General features: G+C 44.4%; 1 protein-coding gene across 4 annotated transcripts in view; it reads left to right on the top strand.

Moving 5' to 3' along the window:
* Positions 1-23,045, top strand: part of LOC135539899 (low-density lipoprotein receptor-related protein 1-like) — a 191,066-nt gene extending 168,021 nt beyond the window's left edge. For 2 of the 4 annotated variants that reach the window (XM_064966133.1, XM_064966134.1), the window contains exons 75-88: positions 91-362; positions 483-661; positions 1,004-1,110; positions 1,258-1,377; positions 1,636-1,812; positions 3,604-3,744; positions 16,081-16,254; positions 16,507-16,668; positions 18,730-18,913; positions 19,045-19,146; positions 19,235-19,308; positions 19,568-19,661; positions 20,950-21,106; positions 21,262-23,045. In XM_064966133.1, the coding sequence (XP_064822205.1) occupies positions 91-362; positions 483-661; positions 1,004-1,110; positions 1,258-1,377; positions 1,636-1,812; positions 3,604-3,744; positions 16,081-16,254; positions 16,507-16,668; positions 18,730-18,913; positions 19,045-19,146; positions 19,235-19,308; positions 19,568-19,661; positions 20,950-21,106; positions 21,262-21,402 (2,084 nt within the window). In that variant the 3' untranslated portion in view covers positions 21,403-23,045. The remainder of the gene's footprint in view (positions 1-90; positions 363-482; positions 662-1,003; positions 1,111-1,257; positions 1,378-1,635; positions 1,813-3,603; positions 3,745-16,080; positions 16,255-16,506; positions 16,669-18,729; positions 18,914-19,044; positions 19,147-19,234; positions 19,309-19,567; positions 19,662-20,949; positions 21,107-21,261) is intronic. The other 2 variants (XM_064966135.1, XM_064966136.1) reach the window with 1 other exon arrangement.
* The last annotated feature ends 517 nt before the right edge of the window (positions 23,046-23,562 follow it).

A 23,562-nucleotide genomic window follows, 5' to 3' on the forward strand; every position in this document is an offset into this window, starting at 1 on the left:
ACAATTGCGTTGTATAGGGATGGCCTTATAACCGTAAGTCAGAGGGGATGTCCTAACTCGGGTTGTGACCTCCCTTCCTCTGTCACCCAGGCTTGAGACAGGTGCTCTACATCGCCGACGACAACGAGATCCGCAGCCTGGACCCTGGCATGCCCAACTGGCGCTACGAGCAGACCTTCCAGGGCGACGCCAACGTGCGCATCGATGCCATGGACCTGCACGTCAAGACCAACCGCATCTACTGGACCAACTGGCACACGGGCAGAATCTCTTCCTACGAGCTGCCATCCTCATCCTCGTCACCGAACGGCAACAACAACCGCCACCGTCGTCAGAGCGACTCCCGCGTCGCCAACCTGGAGGTGTGTGTCTGTCCGTGCTCAGATAGTCTTGACTGCTCTTGTGTCATGCCCTTGGCCCTTTCTCACAAACAATGATTTAACTGGTACTGTCCTCCCAACCCCCCCTCTCCCCGTGTTCAGATCCCCGGTCTGAAGATGCCCCGTGGCATCGCCGTGGACTGGGTGGCAGGGAACATCTACTGGACGGACTCTGGCCGAGATGTGATCGAGGTGGCCCAGATATCAGGCCAACACCGCAAAACCCTCATCTCCGGCATGATTGACGAGCCCTACGCCATCGTAGTGGACCCCCAGAGAGGGTGAGTCTGCCTTGGGAAAGGAGGATAGTGGGGGTGGGAGAGTAGTCTGGACTACTGTGGAAATACATGGGTCTGGAAGATAATTCCTGAGTCCTCAAACACATCCTCCTTTGTGCACATACTGCTTTCTGATACAGTATTTAAATAAGACTGACGATAGAAAGATGGTGTGCTAGACCAGGGACAAATCAACTGGACATCCAGGAGATATGGTCAAACGCATTACTATGTGATGGTCAAATGCATTACTATGTGATGGTCAAATGCATTACTATGTGATGGTCAAACGCATTACTATGTGATGGCGCATGTAACTGATTGTCGATGCTGTGTATCCATTAGGACCATGTACTGGGCTGACTGGGGAAACCACCCAAAGATTGAGACTGCTGCCATGGATGGAACCATGAGAGAGACACTGGTACAGGACAACATCCAGTGGCCCACAGGTAACATATATATAACAAAAAATTGAAGGATGGGCTGTGTAGAGCTTTGTTTCACTCAATAAGCTTAGCCTCAAACTGACATGTCTCAATGACTGTTCTCCCTCTCTGCTTGTCTGTCTCTCTGCCTCTCTTTCTCTGTCTCTCCAGGCCTGGCTGTGGACTACTTTAACGAGCGTCTGTACTGGGCCGATGCTAAGCTGTCAGTGATTGGCAGTGTGAGGCTGAATGGCAGCGACCCGGTGGTGGCAGTGACCAGCATTAAGAACAGTTGAGTGACCTGCACGGGTCTGGGTTTAAAGACCTGGGCTGACATCGCTAAGCCACAGAATGATGTTTTAATTAGAGATATGTGGGCCCACTTCTAGATGTGGAGTCTTCTCATGGTACTGGGACTGTCAAGAATTGGTGCATTAAATTGGAGCATGCTGATATCCTCAGCAAGTGTTGTATTTTAGCATAGCTAATAGCATGTCTAACTGGTAAAGAGATGGTCTGAGCTGTGGTATTCGGTCTTGTTTGTTCCAGAGCTCCACCACCCGTTCAGTATTGATGTGTTTGAGGACTACATCTATGGCGTCACCTACATCAACAACTTTGTGTTCCGGGTCAACAAGTATGGCAAAGGCCCCATGGAGAACCTGACTACAGGAATGAACCACGCCACAGACATCGTACTCTACCACCGCAACAAACAGCCTGAGAGTGAGTGGACATCACGGTTATTATCATGATTATCACCGGCTGACAAAATGTCATTACCGCCACAGCCCTAGTAGAGGTCAACACGGCTATTCTCTAAACGCTCTTTCAGGGTTGAATTCTAACTTGAGATGTGTGCACAGAACTAGGCCTACGACAAATTGACTTGCACACCAAAGATCTCAAGTTAGGCTTAGATCTTTAAAGTCCAAGGGCCACCCATCAAAAATGTGTTGTTCCGTGACCCAGAAAACAGAATTGCAAAATTTCAACAACACAAAGTAGATAAAGTTATGAACATGAATACTGTGTGATTTTAAAAACGTGTAAAAACTGCACATTTAGTTTCTTTAATCAAAGTTATTATATTTAGCATCAATCACAGTGCATCTGAGGTAATTTCCCTAGCTAAGGTCCGACATTGCTGTATTTCACCTTGGTTACGTCTGTTGCACACTGATCCAGAGGAACCCCAAATGAGGAAAAGTTTTAACCATGTGCAGTGGTTGTCTCAGTTAATAGAATAGGTTTTGGCAGCTGTATTCAGCCTACAGGGGCCATCATTGCTCTTGGCTGCTAGACAAACTAAAGACAGCATGTTTGCTAGCTAGCACAGCTCTCAAAATAAGCTCAATAAAGCGGCGTTATGAGAAATCTATTAAAACTGCTTCTTCTCTCATATTATTTGTACATTCCTCCAGTCTGGTAGCCTAAATGCCTTGCTTTCTGAATGCATGGACAACGGAACACATGTAATAATTGTAACCAAGATGTAACATGGCAACCTCATAATGTTGTTAGGGGGAATTACCCAAAATGAGCTATGATTTCGAAAACGTACCTTTTGAATTATACATTTTTATTAACTTTTACCATTTTTGATCCACACAGTATTCATAACATTATCAATGTAATGATGTTTAAACTTTGCAGTTTTGTTTCCTGAATCACGGAATGCCTTTTTTGAGGGGTGGCCCTTAGACTATTAGAGACAGACTTACAGTCTGGCATAATTGTGTTAAAGGAGGGCTAAACTTATCATTAAGAAATGCAGTGGCCATGACTGAAGCCAAACGAGAGTTGGCTTGGGTGTGTGTGTGTGTGTTCGCACGTGGCAAGTGTTTGTACATTCACGCTGCCAAAACAGTACACAGTCACTCTTCTATGTAACTTAAAACAGTCTAACCAGGTTTTGAAGTCGACTAGGCTAGCTAGCGCTAGCCAACTTCTTTTTGTCAATTGGCTTCAGCCTGCTGCTGTGGACCGTGGCAAAGCTGGTTTGACATTGGACAGCCTATATCTGGGGCTAGTTTGGGACTGTCAATTACACAATGCAAATGGGACAATATTTTCATTTTGCACATATTTAATTGTCTCATTAACTACGTTCAATATTTGTATGTGAATTTCTACAATTTTATAATTGGTTTGAGGTTTTTAAGTCATTTAAATTGAGATATTGACATTTGAAAAGATATTGTCCTATGTAGTTTGATATCAAATGTCAAAACAAATTGACCATGGGCATAATGATGTGGTCGTGTGCCGCTGCGCTCCGAATTGATGATTATTTGGGTGCTGTGGGCATGAGGGCAGGTTTAAAATAAACCCAACCCATGGAAAACTGTTCAGGTATTCTTCATTCTGTGACATAAAAGGATTTCCTATCATCTCGCAAATCTCCGTTTCTGACGCGTATCGATGACACAGGCTGTTTTCAAAAAGAGAAGTTGCATTTTAGGGGCAGTCGCTTTTTAACTTGTTGGTCTCTCTCTCTTTCTTGCTCTCTGTCAGTGACCAACCCATGTGACAGGAAGAAGTGTGAGTGGTTGTGTCTGCTCAGCCCCAGTGGTCCAGTCTGTACCTGTCCCAACGGACGCACCCTGGACAACGGAACCTGTGTGGAGCTCCCTACTCCTACACTCTCCCCTATCTGTGAGTATACAAAGTCCTACACACCCACACTCTCCCCCTATGAGTATACACTAACACCCTTCTACCTAAACTGTTATATTCAACATGTATTGCGTTGTCTATGAGTTCACATACAGATTCGATTTCTTTGTCTGAGTTTCATAGATATTTACTTTACCTACAAGAAAATGCATTGCAATATGTTGAGACATGGCATAGGCCAGACATAACGTCAAACATTCATAAAAACAAGAATAAATCCGCTTAAGGACTCTTACCCCTCCCTTCCACATTACATAGCTGTCTCTCCTGTACTCAATGTTACACATCTCCTTAATGTTCACGGTCCCTGAGCTTTGCACATACTGCACAAACCCAATAGTTTCAATGTCCATGCTTATTTAAGTTTTATATTTCACTTTTCGCTATTGCCCGTTCCCGAATAAGTAAATCTACTGTGTCCCTAATGTTCCTCCTTATTTGTTCATAAGGGTTCATGTGGCACAAATTCATTTTTGTACCTGACCAGTTTGCACAGGGGGAGTCTGTAGCGCTTCCTGGATGGCAGAAGCACAAACTCTTGAGTTGAGCACATGGGAGGGGGGCTCTGATATTTTGTTTGCCGTCCTCAGCATGTTTGTGTGGTAGCTGTCCAGAAAGGTTTTGATGGTCAGCTTGACAATATTTTTTTTAGGCAGTTTTCAGCAGGCGTGACACCCTGGTTTTTGCCTGTACTGTGGCACTGTTGTACCAAGCAGTGATGCAGTACTGCAAAACACTCTGGATAGTGGAGCAAAAGAACATGTTCAGTATTTCCAAGGTTGCCCCGAAAGCCTGCAGAGAAAGTCCATGTACTGTTGCACCTTAGCACACACACAGTCCACTTTGACACTCCATCTCAGGGCATGGTCAACATGATATATATATGAGAGTAGACCTGCTGGATGTGTTCACTGTGAATGACTACCTGGTTTCGGTCAGCCACTGACCTGGGCTCAAAGATAACCTCCTGTGTTTTTGTGACATTCAGGTCCAAATAGTTTGTCACACCACTGCACAAGGCTGTATACACTGTCTAGGTACAGTGGGAGGTCGCTGTTGTCCTCCATTAGGGCCAGCAGGACAGTGTCATCAGAGTACTTAATCATTAAATGCTTGGTGTTTTGACTTGTGCAATTGGTGTACAGAATAAAAAGGACAGGTGAGCTCACACAACCTTGTGGGACTCCCCAGTTGGTGACCACAGGAGGGGAGAGAGTGTTGTTTACCTTGAGTTCTGTTACTGAGAAATGAGTGTTACCCATAAATGGGGTGTGGGTTAATGTCCAGTTCTTTCATTTTGGCCAGTAAAAGGTGTGTTTGTATGGTGTTAAAAGCACAGGAAAAATCTATAAGGAATTCTCTGGCGTAGGTTTTTGATTGGTCTAGGTGTTTCAGGATCAGGTGTGTGTGAGGGTGGTCATTGCATCCTCTGTACTGCGCCCGTTTCTATAGACAAACTGTTAAGGGTCCAGTTTCCTCTGCAGGATCTTTTTAGGTTTCGAGACACTTCTCTCCAGACATTTGACGAGCTCTGAGGTCAGATCCACAGTCATTTTTTCATGATGATGTGAATCGTTTTCCAGGCCTGTGTGTGTTTGAGTCGATGGATAACTGAAAGATGGGTTGCCAGACTGGGCCAAGCTCCTCAGCAAAGTTCTTGAGGAGGACTAGGCTCACATTATCTTGTCCAGAGGCCTTCCTTGGGTTCAGCAGTTTAAAAACCTTTGTGGCCTCCCAGGTGGCGCAGTGGTCTAAGGCCACCAGAGACTCTGGGTTCAGGCTCTGTCGCCGCCGGCCGCGACCGTGGGGCGACGCACAATTGGCCTAGCGTCAGTTTGCGCTTGATTTCCTCTGTGTGAAAGGTAGGGACATTCCGTAGGACAGCAAAGCAGTCATTTGTGTGATTATGGGTGTCAAATCTTTTGTAGAACAGGTTCTGTTCCTTCACATGTGGGTTCACAGGCTCTTCATGGCTTGGCACTCCACCCCCCCCCCCCCCGCAGCATGGTGTTGATCTGTTTCTGAGAGCCCTTAACCCCCTTGTCCTTGTTATTGAAGGCCACTTTCTTTTCTTTGAGAGCTTTTTCGGCCCTAACTGTTTTAGTGGGTATTACTGTCTCTACAAAGAAGGTCATATAGTCTGTATTTATGCTGGTTGTGTTATTTATACTATTGTTAGCTTCTGAACAAACAGGGTAAAAACTGGAAAATGGAATACTAGGAAAAGCTCTAACCAAGTTTATTCAACCAATGGGTCATACAGCTGTAAAGACAAAGCACATATATTTCGAACCTCCTACTAGGCGGGGTCAACTCCTTACACATCAAGACAGCCAATACATCACTGTTGCTAAGCAGGAACTTAATTAACCTCTGGCTCCCTCCCCAGAGGTTTTTTTCTCTCACTTTATCTTTTGACTTGACCTGAGCCAAATTCCTTGCTCCTCCCTAGTTCCGCAGCTGGCCTGCCTTATCAGGCAAACTAGACTGTTTCCCTTTGCCTCTCTCGTTCTCGGTCTGGTTTTCTTTAGCTTTGTCTTATACAGTGGCGCATTATGTTACGTTACAGATTTATTCTAAAATGAATTCAATAATTTTTTCCCTCATCAATCTACACACAATACCCCATAATGACAAAGTGAAAACAGGTTTTTAGAAATTTTTGAAAATGTATTAAAAATGAAATAGCTTACTTACATAAGTATTCAGACTCTTTGCTATGAGACTCGAAATTGAGCTCAGGTGCATCCTGTTTCCATTGATCATCCTTGATGTTTCTACAACTTGATTGGAGTTCACCTGTGGTAAATTCAATTGATTGGACATGATTTGGAAAGGCACACACCTGTCTATATAAGGTCCCACAGTTAACCGTGCATGTCAAAGAAAAAATCAAGCCATGAAGTTGAAGGAATTGTCTGTAGCGCTCCGAGACAGGATTTTGAAAATGTATTTTATTTCACCTTTATTTAACCAGGTAGGCTAGTTGAGAACAGGTTCTCATTTGCAACTGCGGACTGGCCAAGATAAAGCAAAGCAGTTCGATACATACAACAACACAGAGTTACACATGGAGTAAAACAAACATACAGTCAATAATACAGTAGAAAAGGTCTATATACAGCATGTGCAAATGAGGTGAGATAAGGGAGGTAAAGGCAATAAATAGGCCATGGTGGCGAAGTAATTACAATATAGCAATTAGACACTGGAGTGATAGATGTACAGGAGATGGATGTGCTAGTAGAGATACTGGGGTACAAAGGAGTAAGATAAATACAGTATGGGGATGAGGTAGTTGGATGGGCTATTTACAGATGGGCTATGTACAGGTGCAGTGATCTGTGAGCTGTTCTGACAGCTGGTGCTTAAAACTAGTGAGTGAGATATGAGTCTCCAGCCTCAGTGTTTTTTTGGAGTTCGTTCCAGTCATTGGCAGCAGAGGACTGGAAGGAAAGACGGCCAAAGGAAGAATTGGCTTTGGGGGTGACCAGTGAGATATACCTGCTGGAGCGCGTGCTACGGGTGGGTGCTACTATAGTGACCAGTGAGCTGAGATAAGGTGGGGCTTTACCTAGCAGAGACTTGTAGATGACATGGAGCAAATGGGTTTGATGACGAGTATGAAGCGAGGGCTAGCCAACGAGAGAGAACAGGTCGCAGTGGTGGGTAGGATATGGGGCTTTGGTGACAAAACGGATGGCACTGTGATAGACTGCATCCAATTTGTTGAGTCTATTTTGTAAATTACATCGCCGAAGTCGAGGATCGGTAGGATGGTCAGTTTTACGAGGGTATGTTTGGCAGCAAGAGTGAAGGATGCTTTGTTGCGAAATAGGAAGCCGATTCTGGATATAATTTTGGATTGGAGATGCTTAATGTGAGTCTGAAAGGAGAGTTTACAGTCTAACCAGACACTTAGGTATTTGTAGTTGTCCACATATTCTAAGTCAGAACTGTCCAGAGTAGTACTGCTGGACGGGCGGGCAGGTGCGGGCAGCGATCGGTTGAATAGCATGCATTTAGTTTTACTTGCATTTAAGAGCAGTTGGAGGCCACGGAAGGAGAGTTGTATGGCATTGAAGCTCGTCTGGAGGTTAGTTAACAGTTGCCAAAGAAGGGCCAGAGGTATACAGAATGGTGTCGTCTGCGTAGAGGTCGACCGATTAATCAGAATGGCCGATTAATTAGGGCCGATTTCAAGTTTTTCTAACAATCGGAAATCGGTAGTTTTGGACACTTTAAAATATATATATATATTTTTTTACACATTTATTTAATCTTTATTTAACTTGGCAAGTCAGTTAAGAACACAATTCTTATTTTCAATGACAGCCTAGGAACGGTGGGTTAACTGCCTCGTTCAGGGGCTGAATGGCAGATTTTCACCTTGCCAGCCTGGGGATTCAATCTTGCAACCTTACAGTTAACTAGGCCAACGCTCTAACCACCTGCCTCTCATTGCACTCCACGAGGAGACTGCCTGTTACGTGAATGCAGTAAGCCAAGTTAAGTTGCTAGCTAGCATTAAACTTATCTTTTAAAAAAACAATCAATCAATCATAATCACTAGTTAACTACACATGGTTGATGATATTACTAGTTTATCTAGCGTGTCCTGCGTTGCATACAATTGATGCGGTGCGTATCGTTGCTCCAATGTGTACCTAACCATGAACATCAATGCCTTTCTTAAAATCAATACACAGAAGTATATATTTTTAAACCTGCATATTTAGCTAAAAGAAATCCAGGTTAGCAGGCAATATTAACCAGGTGAAATTGTCACTTCTCTTGCGTTCATTGCACGCAGAGTCAGTGTATATGCAGTTTGGGCCACCTAATTTGCCAGAATTTTACGTAATTATGACATAACATTGAAGGTTGTGCAATGTAACAGGAATATGTAGACTAATGGATGCCACCCTTTAGATAAAATACGGAACGGTTCTGTATTTCACTGAAAGAATAAACATTTCGAGATGATAGTTTCTGGATTATTATTATTTATTTGAGGCTAAATTGATTTTATTGATGTATTATGTTAAAATAAGTGTTCATTCAGTATTGTTGTAATTGTTATATTACAAATAATTTAAAATCGTCCGATTAATCGGTATCGGCTTTTTTTGGTCCTCCAATAATCGGTATCAGTATCGGCGTTGAAAAATCATAATCGGTCGACCTCTAGTCTGCGTAGAGGTGGATCAGAAAATCACCAGCAGCAAGAGCAACATTATTGATGTATACAGAGAAAAGAGTCGGCCTGAGAATTGAACTCTGTGGCATCCCCATAGAGAGGTCCGGACAACAGGCCCTCCGATTTGACACACTGAACTCTGTCTGCGAAGTAGTTGGTGAACCAGGCGAGGCATTTGAGAAACCAAGGCTGTTGAGTCTGCCGATAAGAATATGGTGATTGACAGAGTCGAAAGCCTTGGCCAGGCCCATGAATACGGCTGCACAGTAATGTCTGTTATCGATGGCGGTTATGATATTGTTTAGGACCTTGAGTGTGGCTCAGGTGCACCCATGACCAGCTCTGAAACCAGATTGCATAGCGGAGAAGGTATGATGGGATTCGAAATGGTCGGTAATCTGTTTAACTTGGCTTTCGAAGACCTTAGAACGGCAGGGTAGGATAGATGTAGGTCTGTAGCAGTTTGGGTCTAGAGTGTCTCCCCCTTTAAAAGGGGAATGACCGCGGCAGCTTTCCAGACGATACAAAAGAGAGGTTAAATAGGCTAGCAATAGGAGTTGCAACAATTTCGGCAGATAATTTTAGAGAGGTTCCAGATTGTCTAGCCCGGCTGATTTGTAGGGTTCCAGGTTTTGCAGCTCTTTCAGAACTTCAGCTATTTGGGTGGAGAAATGGGGGAGGCTTGGGCGAGTTGCAGTGGGGGGTGGAGGGCTGTTGACCTGGGTAGGGGTAGCCAGGTGGAAAGCTTGGCCAGCCGTAGAGAAATGCTTATTGAAATTCTCAATTATCGTGGATTTATCGGTGGTGACAGTGTTTCCTAGCCTCAGTGCAGTGGGCAGCTGGGAGGAGGTGCTCTTATTCTCCATGGACTTTAGTGTTCCAGAACCTTTTTGAGTTTGTGTTACAGGATGCAAATTTCTGCTTGAAAAAGCTAGCCTTGGCTTTCCTAACTGCCTGTGTATATTGGTTCCTAACTTCCCTGAAAAGTTGCATATCACGGGGGCTATTCGATGCTAATGCAGAACGCCACAGGATGGTTTTGTGCTGGTCAAGGGCAGTCAGGTCTGGAGAGAACCAAGGGCTATATCTGTTCCTGGTTCTAAAGTTTTTGAATGGGGCATGCTTATTTAAGATGGTGAGGAAGGCACTTTTAAAGAATAACCAGGCATCCTCTACTGACGGGATGAGGTCAATGTCATTCCAGGATACCCCTGAAGTGTTTTAGGGGCCAGTGATGGGTGGTCGATTAGTAAGGCCTGCACGCTGAAGTGTTTTGGAGCATTTGACAGTGATGGGTGGTCGTTTGACCACAGGCCCATTGACGGACGCAGGCAATGAGCTGAGCAAGTTGGTTCGGATGATATCTATGAGGGTGCCCGTGTTTACGGATTTGGGGTTGTACCTGGTGGGTTCATTAATCTTGGTTAAGCATGTCCCAGTTTAGGTCACCTAGCAGCGCGAGCTCTGAAGATAGATGGGGGCATTCAATTACATTTAAACATTTAAGTCAGCAGGTGAATTTTGACATCCAGGGCAACTTTTAGTGCATCTAAATCATTTAAGGGGATGATATCTATGAGGTATTCCTTGAAGAGGTGGGGTTTCAGGTGTTGGAAGGTGGTGATTGACTCCGCTGTCCTGGCGTCGTGAGGGAGTTTGTTCCACCATTGGGGGCCAGAGCAGAACAGTTTTGTACTTCCTCAGTGGTAGGATGCACCAGAGGTGGATGAACGTTCCCCTCACAGCTCCGTAGGCAAGCACCATGGTCTTGTAGCGGATGCGAGCTTCAACTGGAAGCCAGTGGAGAGAGCGGAGGAGCGGGGTGACGTGAGAACTTGGGAAGGGCATCAGACGGGCTGCGGCGTTCTGGATGAGTTGTAGGGGTTTAATGGCACAGGCAGGGAGCCCAGCCAACAGCGATTTGCAGTAATCCAGACGGGAGATGACAAGTGCCTGGATTAGGACCTGCGCCGCTTCCTGTGTGAGGTCGTACTCTGCGGATGTTGTAGAGCATGAACCTACAGGAACGGGCCACCGCCATGATGTTGGTTGAGAACGACAGGGTGTTGTCCAGGATCACGCCAAGGTTCAGCGCTCTGGAGGAGGACACAATGGAGTTGTCAACCGTGATGGCGAGATCATGGAACGGGCAGTCTTTCCCCGGGAGGAAGAGCAGCTCCGTCTTGCCGAGGTTCAAGGTGGTGATCCGTCATTGATATGTCTGCCAGACATGAGATGCGATTCGGCCACCTGGTCATCAGAAGGGGGAAAGGAGAAGATTAATCTGCATAGCAATGATAGGAGAGACCATGTGAGGTTATGACAGGCCAAGTGACTTTGTATAGCGAGAATAGGAGAGGGCCTAGAACAGAGCCCTGGGGGACACCAGTGGTGAGAGCGCGTGGCGAGGAGACAGATTCTCGCCACGCCACCTGGTAGGGGACCTGTCAGGTAGGACGCAATCCAAGCGTGGGCCGCACCGGAGATGCCCAACTCGGAGAGGGTGGAGAGGAGGATCTGATGGTTCACAGTATCGAAGGCAGCCGATAGGTCTAGAAGGATCAGAGGAGAGAGAGTTAGCTTTAGCAGTGCGGAGCGCCTCCGTGATACAGAGAAGGTCTCAGTTGAATGACTAGACTTGAAACCTGACTGATTTGGATCAAGAAGGTCATTCTGAGAGAGATGACACGTTCAAGAGTTTTGGAGAGAAAAGAAAGAAGGGATACTGGTCTGTAGTTGTTGACATCGGATGGATCCAGTGTAGGTTTCTTCAGAAGGGGTGCAACTCTCGCTCTCTTGAAGACGGAACTAGCAGGCAGGGATGAGTTGATGAGCTGAGAAGGTCTCCGGAAATGGTCTGAAGGGGATACAACGGGAGTTGTGTCACAAGAAGCGAGATTTCATCTGGAGAGAGAGGGGAGAAAGAGGTCAGAGCACAGGGTAGGGCAGTGTGAGCAGAACAGCGGTGTCGTTTGACTTAGCAAACGAGGATCGGATGTGTTCGACCTTCTTTTCAAAATGGTTGGGGAAGTCATCTGCAGAGAGGGAGGAGGGGGGGAGGGGGAGGAGGATTCAGGAGGGAGGAGAAGGTGGCAAAGGCTTCCTAGGGTTAGAGGCAGATGCTTGGAATTTAGTTGTGCTTTAGCAGCAGAGACAGAGGAGGAAAATGTAGAGAAGAGGGAGTGAAAGGATGCCAGGTCAGGCGGTTTTCTCCATTTCCGCTCGGCTGCCCGGATTCTTAGCTCGCAATTGTCGAGCCACGGAGCGGGAGGATGACCTGGAGGATAGGGGACATAGAGAGTCAAAGGATGAGGGTTGAGGAGGCAGAATCAGGAGATAGGTTGGAGAAGGTATGAGCAGAGGGAAGAGATGATAGGATGGAAGAGGAGAACAGCGGGGGGAGAGAGGGGCGATACCATCTGAGTAGGGGCAGTGTGGGAAGTGTTGGATGAGAGCGAGAGGGAAAAGGATACAAGGTAGTGGTCGGAGACTTGGAGGGGAGTTGCAATGAGGTTAGTGGAAGAACAGCGGAGGCATGAGGTCAAAAGAGGAGAGAGACAGATGGATAGAGGTCCCAGGTTTAGGTGGAACATCTAGCAGCGTGGGGAGGTTAAAGTCGCCCAGGATGAAGGATAGATGCGAGGGGGCATTCTGGTAACTGTGATTCACACTTGGGAGAGATGGATGTCCACCATGACCAGAACAGAACACTGGGCGGACGAAGAGAGGGCAGTAGGAGTAGCAGTGTTATCTGTGGTGATCCAGCAGGCAGCAGGGATGTTGAGAGACTTGCCTTTCTGGAAAGGTGGATTTTTGGGACCACCAAAGGGTAGAAGCTTGGAATTGGTTTGGGTAGACACAGTTGACCTGGATGCAGTGGAATGACAGAACTCGAATGTTCAGAAAGGCTATCTCTGACTAAAATGATTGAAATGATACAGTTGCTGGAGTACACTGTCCCCTTTGGCAGTTCTAATATCTTGATTTTGTCAATGCACAGAGTCTATAGCAGGCAGCATAGATCTACAGACCTGGATAGTAAGACAGAACTCTGGAAGGGCATAGATCTGGGGAAGGGTACCAAAACATTTCTGCAGTGTTGAAGGTCCCCAAGAACACAGTGGCCTCACCATTCTTAAATGGAAGAAGTTTAAGACTCTTTCCTGGAGCTCGCTGCTTGGCCAAACTGAACAATCGGGGGAGAAGGGCCTTGGTCAGGGAGGTGACCAAGAACCCGATGGTCACTCTGACATCGCTCCAGAGTTCCTTTGGGGAGATGGGAGAACCTTCCAGAAGGACAACTATCTCTGCAGCACTCCAATTAGGCCTTTATGGTAAAGTGTCCAAATGGAAGACTCTTCAGTAAAAGGCACACTGCAACCTGCTTGGAGTTTGTCAAAAGGCAACTAAAGGACTCACCGACCATGAGAAACAAGATTCTCTGGTCTGATGAAACCAAGATTGAACTCTTTGGCCTGAATGCCAAGGGTCACGTCTGGAGGAAACCTGGCACCATCTCTACGGTGAAGCATGGTGGTGGCAGAATCATGCTGTGAGTATGTTTTTTAGCAGCAAGGACTGGGAGACTAGTCAAGATCTAGGAAAAGATGAACGGAGCAAAGTACAAAGAGATCCTTGGTGAAAACCTGCTCTAGAGCGCTCAGGACCTCAGACTGGGGCGAAGGTTCACCTTTCAACAGGAGAACTACCCTAAGCACACAGCCAAGAGTCTCTGAATGTCCAGCCAGTGCCCGGACTTGAACCCGATGGAACAGCTCTGGAGAGAACTGAAAAAAGCTGTGCATCGACGCTCCCAATCCAACCTGACAGAGCTTGAGAGGATCTGCAGAGAAGAATGGGAGAAACTCCCCAAATACAGTTGTGCCAAACTTGTAACGTCATACCCAAGAAGACTTGAGGCTGTAATTGCTGCTTCAACAAAGTACTGAGTAAAGGGTCTGAATACTTATGTAAATGTGATATTTAAGTTGTTTTTTTAAATATACATTTGCATACATTCCAAAACTTGTTTTTGCTTTGTCATTGTGGGGTATTGTGTGTAAATTCAATACATTTTTTAATAAGGCTGTAATGTAACAGCATTTTGTAAAGTCGAGAGGTCGGAAAACTTTCCGAATGAACTGTACGCTTAAGTCCTGAGCAATCTTTTTAGATTACATGATTTTATAGTACGAAGAATATAATTGAACTAATTTAATAAAATTGAATGGATATTTTTCCCATTCCGGAGTGAGAGTGCATGCATATGAAGTGATTTTTTTAAAATACTAGAGTTAGTTATTTGGCAGCTCTACAAACCTTAGAATGCCTTTAGAAATCAAAAGATATATTGGCTGCATGATACGACTATAGGCTATTGATGATTTGAGAAAGCGCTAGCTTTTTTTGCGACTGTTTCTTGCCTCAGGCCACACAGGTTGTCTCATCAAGTGCTCATATTTTAATCCCCTCACAAAAAGAGATTGCAGTTTGGGAACTGCAGTAATTGCAGTCGACTGCTATATTTTGGACGCAGTAATTGAAGAAAACTGCAGTTGTACTACACTCTGACTGCAATTTGTTTTCATAAGGGCCATCAGACTATCTCAATTACATATTGTCTTTACTAGTATTTTAAATTAGTTTCAATTTAGAATGGCCCATTATAATATGGGCAAGAATAATGGCAAAACAAAAAATACATGTCGTCCATATGCACTGGAATAGTGAATGAAGGCTACTTTCCCATCGGTAGGTTATTCACTCATGTTGGGTAGGCTACTCCTGTCATTTCCCTGTGCCACAGAGGATATTCCACTCTGGACTCTCCAACCCCGTTACTGTAGCTATTCTGTGCTTCATTTGGAAATAAATTAAATCTGTTCGGGAACATCAATAGTTACCTTCTGTAGCTAACGGTAATGTCAGTCTATTCATTATGAAAATATATTTTTTTAAATGCTATTACTAGGCTATTCAAAAATAAATTCACTATAATTCTAGGCTAAATCTGAATTTGTTCAATTTAGGCTAGAACAATTATGTACCAAAAATATATTTTAAAACAAGTGTAATATGCGGTAGGCTATGTATTGTATAACGGCACAATCATTATTTGAAATCTTTTTTTTTTTTCGGGCTTGGGTTCTTATGCTTATACATAAACTCTAATATGCATATAAGTGTTTTGAATTAATCATCATGTTAGAAAATGCTGCCCATTTAGTTGTTAGGCTTTGAAACAACATCCACAATGGCCATGCTTTCCACCCAGTTTCAACCTATTTTTTTTAAACTTCTTTCTTCAAATTGGTCAATCACAGTGAGGTGAGTTTTAAAAGCACATACTGCTTTGATAAGTGTTTTGATTTGATTTTCCATTGCATTTGCATTGATGTCAGAGTGGTTAGAGGGACAATCAAGCCCTGCGTACCAGGCCATTAGCAACATGATGATCGCTAATTGTTGGTTACTACTAATGAATGTCCAGAGTACATAAAAGGAGATTACCGTGACTCTATGGTCACGTGGAATTTTACTGCGATCATGACTCGTGACTGCCGGTGTGGCGGTAATATGGTCACTGCAACAGCCCTAGTCTTGTAGACAGAGATGATCTGGACAGCGTTGTGGTCAGAGTTGGAGATCAGTGGTTTGATGTTGGGGGTGTAGCAGTCTTTGATATTGACATAGCACTTGTCCAGGATATTCCAGATCCTGGTGTTGCCTTTGTCGTCCCTGTTTTCTCCTCACCCGTAACCCGATTGGGATGTTGTAGTATTCCGGGGGTCTCGTTGTTGGTGGTACTGATGAGTGCAGGGACATTAGTCTCCCTCGAGTACACCGGCTCCGTGGTGCTCGCTTGCATGTTTGTAATCCTGTTGTGGTCTCCGCTTGACATCCAACGTGTGTGTATTCCAAACACACCGTATTGCAGAAGTAGCGTTGTGATCACAAAGTTAATCTTATAGTCTGTCTGTGTAATAGTCTGCAGTGGGTATAAAAGTCCTTTTTAGCTCACATAAAACTCAAAATGATGACAGAAACATTAAACGCACATCCACACTAATCCCTACCTGTAATTCTTCACACTCACCCCTTCTCTCCTCCCCCAGCTCCTCCCAGTGGTACGTGTAATGTCCAGTGTCTGAACGGAGGCAGTTGTTTCCTCAACGCCAGGAAGCAGCCCAAGTGTCGCTGCCAGCCCAACTTCGGAGGAGACAAGTGTGAGGTGGACCAGTGCAGGGACTACTGCCAGAATGGAGGCACCTGCACGGCCTCTCCTACAGGTAATACACTACCCTGACAGGAGGGCTGGCTGTCTGAGAGGAGTCAGAATAACACATTAAGCCAGGAACAGTGAGACATATATAAACAAATAATACAACTAGACAGCTGTGTATTGAGTCAAGGATTTTATCCTCAATGAGCAGTCCTGATGTTAGTCTGATGTTAGAGGTCAAGTCTCCTAAGTTTCTCTCTCCTCTTCCTGTCTTATCTCTGTCGGACCATGTCTGTCTTGTCTCTCCCTCCCTCCCCAGGCTCCCCTACGTGTCGCTGTCTGACAGGGTTCACTGGTCCTAACTGTAACCTCCAAACCTGTAAGAACTACTGTCAGAACGAAGGGAATTGCACGGTCAGCGCTGGCAACCAGCCCACATGCCGCTGCCCTGCTGACTTCCTGGGGGACCAGTGCCAGTACAGTGAGTCTCACTGTCTGTCTTTCTGTTGGTCTGCCCCGGTCTGATCTTATTTTTTATTTCATGTAATATTTCCTTGTTGTTTTTGCCTATAAATGCTCTGTACTGCATCATGTGACCTACCTCTTCAAAAGGTATCTTCAATAATCCCACAGCACACCCCTACCCCATCCGAATAAGGGGAGGAGAACAAACCTAAAACCTACTGTTGTACTTGACTTTCTTGCACTACCACTTGTCCTTTCTTACTAGCACTGACGTTGCTGATACCTGCTTTATTAAGAAAAATGTTTACTTACTATAAGCAGGTTTCCATCCAACCATTTTAATGTGAGTAAAGTACCTGTCGGATAAAGAACTCACGACCGGCCTGATGTTAGATTATACATTTTAAAAACTTACGGAAGACTAGTAAAGCTCAAACTAAGCTTATTCACCCACTGGGTCACACGGCTGCATAAGATAACATGTTTACACAAGCACTGGTATTTAAACCTTTCTGCTTTGCTGAGTCTCTTCCTTACACATCTGGACAGCCAATACATCTGTTGCTCTTTCTCACTTCATCTGAACTGACCTCGGCCCAAATTCCTCACTCCTCCCCAACTCATGGCTGTCCTGTTGACTTGTACCAGACTGTGGCCCTTCTCCTTTCCAAAGGATACCTGATGTCTAACAATAACATGTTCTGACAGAATGTAAACGTTCAGCATTCCCCTCTCTGCATGGCGTGGTTTAGGATATTTCAAGTTTATAAGTCAGAACCCATCACTGTCAAATTGTCCACAAAACAAAATACGCTAGACAAGGGTGGATATTTTTTGGGTCGGTGATTAGATTACCGTATATGCAAACAATTGTGGTAACTATTTATTGCACAATTTTTTGATAGAATATCCATCATGTTGAGGTAAATTGGCAGTCACGCAATGCTATGTTGTGTGGTCCTCCCACTACGACTTGGAAAACCATGCAGTTTATTTGGCTAAGCTACATCTGCTATGGGTTATGATAAACTTCAGAGTGATTAAAGTGCATGGTGATAAGCTTGCTGTGCCTTTCCATTTGTTTGGTTCTATTATTAGAGTAAGAACGCGACAGACACTGAAAGCTTAAACCAAGTTTATTCTCCCCAGAGGGTCAATACAGCTGCATCAGACTCAGACTTGGTCCAAGCCTTCAGTGTCTGTCGCGTTCTTACTCTAATAATAGAACCAAACAAATGGAAAGGCACAGCAAGCTTATCACCATGCACTTTAATCACTCTGAAGTTTATCATAACCCTTAGCAGATGTAGCTTAGCCAAATAAACTGCATGGTTTTCCAAGTCGTTCTTACTCTAATAATAGAACCTAACCGATTGCGTTGTCGGCAGGATCTTAACACAAACTCATAGTCTGTTTTTTATTTGATCAATCAAAAGTTATACGACAGTGCTTTTTGTGTCCACTGACTACGTGATTATGCACAGCTTTTTATTCGCTAGAAGACAGTTTGATGGTAAAATTCACATTTATTTTTTGCAAACATAAGAATGCTTAAAAAATCTTTCAACAAATTGATGGAAACATAGCTACTACTGACTGTGATATGTGGTTGTCTCACCTAGCTACCTTAAGATAAATGCACTAACTGTGAGTTTTTATTTTACCTTTATTTAACTAGGTAAGTCAGTTAAGAACAAATTCTTATTTACAATGACGGCCTGGGAACAGTGGGTTAACTGCCTGTTCAGGGGCAGAACGACAGATTTGTACCTTGTCAGCTCGGGGGTTTGAACTTGCAACCTTCCGGTTACTAGTCCAACGCTCTAACCACTAGGCTACCCTGCCGTCACGCTGGATAATAGCATCTGCTAAATGATATTCTATAATGTGGATCGTGATGAACTAAAATAAACTCTGTCTGTACTGTCACCTACTGGCAGTATAACACTATGGCACTTAACATTTTGTAGAAAGCACCATAAAAGTGCTTGGTACTCTTTTGAGATCAACCTTAAGGCTCCTTGCGCTCAGTATACTCAGACTGATAGCTGTCTCTTCTGTATGCCTGTATGAGTAGGTAGCTGCGAGGGCCACTGTCTGAACAGGGGCACATGTCTGCAAAGTACCAGCGGGGCGCGCCAGTGTCGCTGTCTGCCCCAATACAGCGGCAGCACCTGTGAGGTGGACAAGTGTCACTACTGTCGCGACGGAAAGTGTATCCCCACCAACTCCTTCCAGCCCACAGGAGAGGTCACCTGCGTGTAAGTGTCCACACACAGAGAAACTGATATTGACAGAAACAGACACCAACACACATTCACACATCAATTCATAACACACACCCACCACCCACACACCTGTCCCAACCTATTGTTACTTGTGTGTCCTGTAGCTGCACCAACGGCAGAGTCCAACCCAGCTGCTACACGTGTGATGAGTACTGTGCTAATGGCCAGTGCTCTGTCAACCAACACACACACCTACCAGAGTGCAAGTGAGTACAAACACACACGCACACTCTCACACTCACTCACTAGAATGTAACGTCATAGCAAACAGAGAACATCTCTCTCTCTCCCCAGGTGTTCTGCAGGCTGGGTGGGGCATCGCTGTGAGGTGGTGGCCTCTAGTGTAGACTCCTCAGAGTCTGGTGGACGTAAGTAAACTATTCTAAAGGTTTGCAAAAAGTAGAGGCATAACGTTTGCTTGTGAGTTTAAACGTAGATGTCGGCTGGCCATCAAAATAAAACACGAGCTGCTCCTACATTTTCACACATTATTTTGGCTGCACATCAACTTGACGCCAATTGAAGTCTCCTACCATCAAAAATCACCTCCAGGATTGCCAGTTCTGTGTAGAACGGTCGCCAGACTCAGCCTAACTATGTACACTGTTTATGTGTGTCTGTGTGCAGGTACTGCCTCCATAGTGGTCCTAATGCTGCTACTGCTGTTGTTGATTCTGTTGGTGGGAGGAGCGGTGTTCTGGTACAGAAAGAGGATGAGGGGGTGAGTAACACCACACTAAACAACACCACACTACATTACACAACACTACACAACTCCAATACACTAGAAGAGTAACACTGGGACATTAACTAACTGCCTCTCAAGCTCTGGCTTCTTCATGGTCTCTGTACTCTCAGCCTCCCTTTCCTTTATCTCTTGGTCTTTACTGTTTGCTCCTTTTCTCTCTTTCTATCTCTGGTTCTCTCTTTGCTGTGAGTAACTGCATCTCTTCTGTCCCTCAGGTCTGGCAGGCCGGGCAAATCCTGCTCCAGACTCGCGCGGTAACGGTTGCCAGGGTTACGCTTTCCATCCCCTCTCTCTCTCTCTCTCTCTGTCTCTCTGTCTCTCTGTCTCTCTGTCTCTCTGTCTCTCTGTCTCTCTGTCTCTCTGTCTCTCTGTCTCTCTGTCTCTCTCTGTCTCTCTGTCTCTCTGTCTCTCTCTGTCTCTCTGTCTCTCTCTGTCTCTCTCTGTCTCTCTCTGTCTCTCTCTGTCTCTCTCTCTCTCAATTCAAAATGGCATCCCGTCCATTTCTCTCTTTTCATCTCTCCCTTCATCAGTCTCTTTTGCTGTGCAGTGTATAGTCCTGTGGTCAGTGTCTCGACTCTCTTTCTCTCTGTTGTGAATCATTGTTCAGGATTGGTCCCTCTCTCCAAACATCCCCACTATACTGTACTTCTAGGGGGCTATTAAACAGGTGGTGATCTATTGGAGAGGCTGTGAAATAGATCAGTCTATGGCCCCAGAGTGCCTATAGTACCCCATGCTGTTCTCATCATACTGTGTTGTTGTGCAGAGTGCTACTGTATGTTCCGTACTGAGAGAGGGGGCGCTCTGACTGCATTGTTCCAAACCAGGATTTGGAAAATGCAACATGAAAAATCTAGCATTTACTATCCTTCAAGTCCAAGGTTTGACCCGAAATGCTAACGCTCCAAACTGACAACATACATTTTTATCCAAAATGCCTATAGATTTTCAAGACATCAATAGATTTGACCTTGCTTACGTTTTTCAAGCAAACTTTTAAACAGTCATTCCGTAGTACCATTTTAGGGTACCGTTACAAACCCCTCTCCAGGACCAGTGTGTCTAGTGTATTCTAGCTAGGTGAATGCTGGGTTTGTGTTGTTGCCTGTGCTGTGGCTTTGGATCCATGCACAGTGATGTGACAGCCACTACCCCCCCTCCCTGACTCTGTGATGTGGTCGTGTCGCTGCCTGCGCTGTGTGGACTCGCTCAGGGACCCGTCTGTACCTCGGGTCATGACCTTTCACCTCTGTGTCTGCAGGACCAAGGGCTTCCAGCACCAGAGGATGACCAACGGAGCCATGAATGTGGAGATAGGAAACCCAGCATACAAGATCTACGAGGGCGAGCCAGACGACGATGCTGGGGAGCTTCTAGACTCAGACTTCACACTGGACCCAGACAAGGTAACACACACGGTAATAAAAGCAAGCCCAAAAATGCACTTACACCATGTCACACAGACCTGTACATGCAAACACACACCCTGGACACAAATGAGGCAACATACAAAAACTACATTCATCATACATAGTAAGTGTTGATCTAATGGTCCTCCCTGGTCTCTTCCCAGCCCACCAACTTCACCAACCCAGTGTACGCCACCCTGTACATGGGAGCCCACAACAGCCGCAACTCCCTGGCCAGCACGGATGAGAAGAAGGAGCTTCTGTCACGGGGGGATGAGGAGCCCCTGGTGGACCCGCTGGCATAGAATGTCCATTAGCCTGGGGCGTACCATTCCAAACACACCCCTCTTTTTGCCTTTTAAAGAAAAAAATGAAGAAAAAAAGCTATAAAAAGCCTGAACACTGTATAAAATGTACAAAAATGAAGGACTACTTTTGTATGTGATTGCAGTATTATATTTTGTTCTTTTACGATTCCTCTGGTCAAAAATTAACAAAAGCGTTTTCTATAAGATATTTTTTATTTACTTTTTGTCCCTTCCCCTTTACCTAAATAGCCACTACCTCTGTGCAAAATGAAATGGAAAAAGAAAATTAGAAGTTAAAACATAATCATTGGACAATTTTTATTTTTGTATGAATTGTATAGAGAAAAAAACATTGTTCCATGTCACCAGTGCCAACTCTGTTCATGTTGACTTCGAGCGGGGGGAGGCTAACTCAAAGTTTTGTAAGTTGATACCAATGTTGTCTTGACAGTTTTTTGTCTGCGGGAGTGCGAAAGACAGGAATAATATAGCACGATTTGTGTACAGCACGTGTAAAATGTCAAAATCGGATGGCAACTTCAGTATTTCCATATTATTTTCTCAGAGAACGATCTTCATGAAATTGTTTTCTTCCTTGCACAAATGTAATGTTTTACGGTGTATATACCGTAAGATGTAACACAGGTCAATATATGTTTGTTTCTAGCATATTCTAACGGTGTGTAGGGCTTGTGATGATAAAGTAGCCTAGTGTTGAAGCGACTGAGGAGTGACTGACTAATCTCTGGTGATGATGTTGAAGATGTGTTCAACATTCTAGGCTTGTGAATGCTTCCATGTGGTAGGAAGTGTGCCCAGTGGCCATATCACAGCAGGTCAGAGCATTCTAACGAAGGGATGGACAAGAGAACCTGTGACAGTGTGACACCTTTACTGAGAAGAACGTCACCCGTTGGTCTGCACCCCTTCAGTGGACTGTGGTGCCAGAGGACAGAGAAAAGAGATGGGAAAACATTTGGTCTGTTTTTTAAATTTGGTTTCTGGCCTAAAGACTGGCTGTCTGTCAGCCTGTACAGATGAATCCTTCTAACCTTGAGATCTGTGCTTTTATGGTTTTGGAACAGATCCCTCTGAAGTGCATTCATTTCTTTCTCTTGCATAGCATTTCCCTCTGTTTTTCCTTTACCATTCCTGATCATCTCTTGGGTCTCCTGTACCCTGTTGCTGGCGCTGCCATTTTGGTGGCTCCGATGTGTCTTTAAGCTCGGCCGCTGTCCCAAAATGCTGTTTCTGTCAGGTGATCAGCAATATTTTAATGCATGTGAAAAAACACATTCAAGTAACTAGAATAACAAATCCTTATTTTGCTTAACTGTCAGCAAGTGTAAGTTTTGATTTATGCTGTTGCATTTTTTCTTTTTCTTTTTAAAAGGAGAGAAGTACAATCATTTTACTTAAAGAACATTTTTGCAAAATCATAAATGCATTTTGGGATTTAAGTTGTTTTTGATTAATCCTTGTTTTATAATGAAAAATTACACATTTATAGTACAAAATGCATGGAGGTTCAAACTTTCTTCTGGAAAGAAAATAAAAAATAATGTTAACATTTTTGCTGGAGTACTTTACAGAATAAATAAGATTGTTATAAATAAAATTAAGAACTGTACAGAAAACAATCAGTTGGATTTTGTCTTCTTTCAGTACCTAATTACTTTCAGAAGATGCCATGACTGGCATAACATTGTTATGCATTTGTGCTAGTCGGAGACCTGAAATGTCTGATTTGCTAACTGTTCGATTGCAGCACGTGTACAGTTGAAGTCGGAAGTTTATATACTTAGGTTGGAGTCAATAAAACTTGTTTTTAAACCACTCCACAAATTTCTTGTTAACAAACTATAGTTTTGGCAAGTTGGTTAGGACATCTACTTTTTGCATGATACAAGTAATTTTCCCAACAATTGTTTACCGACAGATTATTTCACTTATAATTTACTGTATCACAATTTCAGTGAGTCAGAAGTTTACATACATTCAATTAGTATTTGGCAGCATTGCCTTTAAATTGTTTAACTTGGGTCGAACATTTCAGGTAGCCTTCCACAAGCTTCCCACAAAATGTTGGGTGAATTCTGGCCCATTCCTCCTGACAGAGCTGGTGTAACGGGAGTCAGGTTTGTAGGCCTCCTTGCA

This window comes from Oncorhynchus masou, chromosome 5 (genome assembly GCF_036934945.1).
Source record: "Oncorhynchus masou masou isolate Uvic2021 chromosome 5, UVic_Omas_1.1, whole genome shotgun sequence".
Taxonomy (NCBI): Eukaryota; Metazoa; Chordata; class Actinopteri; order Salmoniformes; family Salmonidae; genus Oncorhynchus; species Oncorhynchus masou.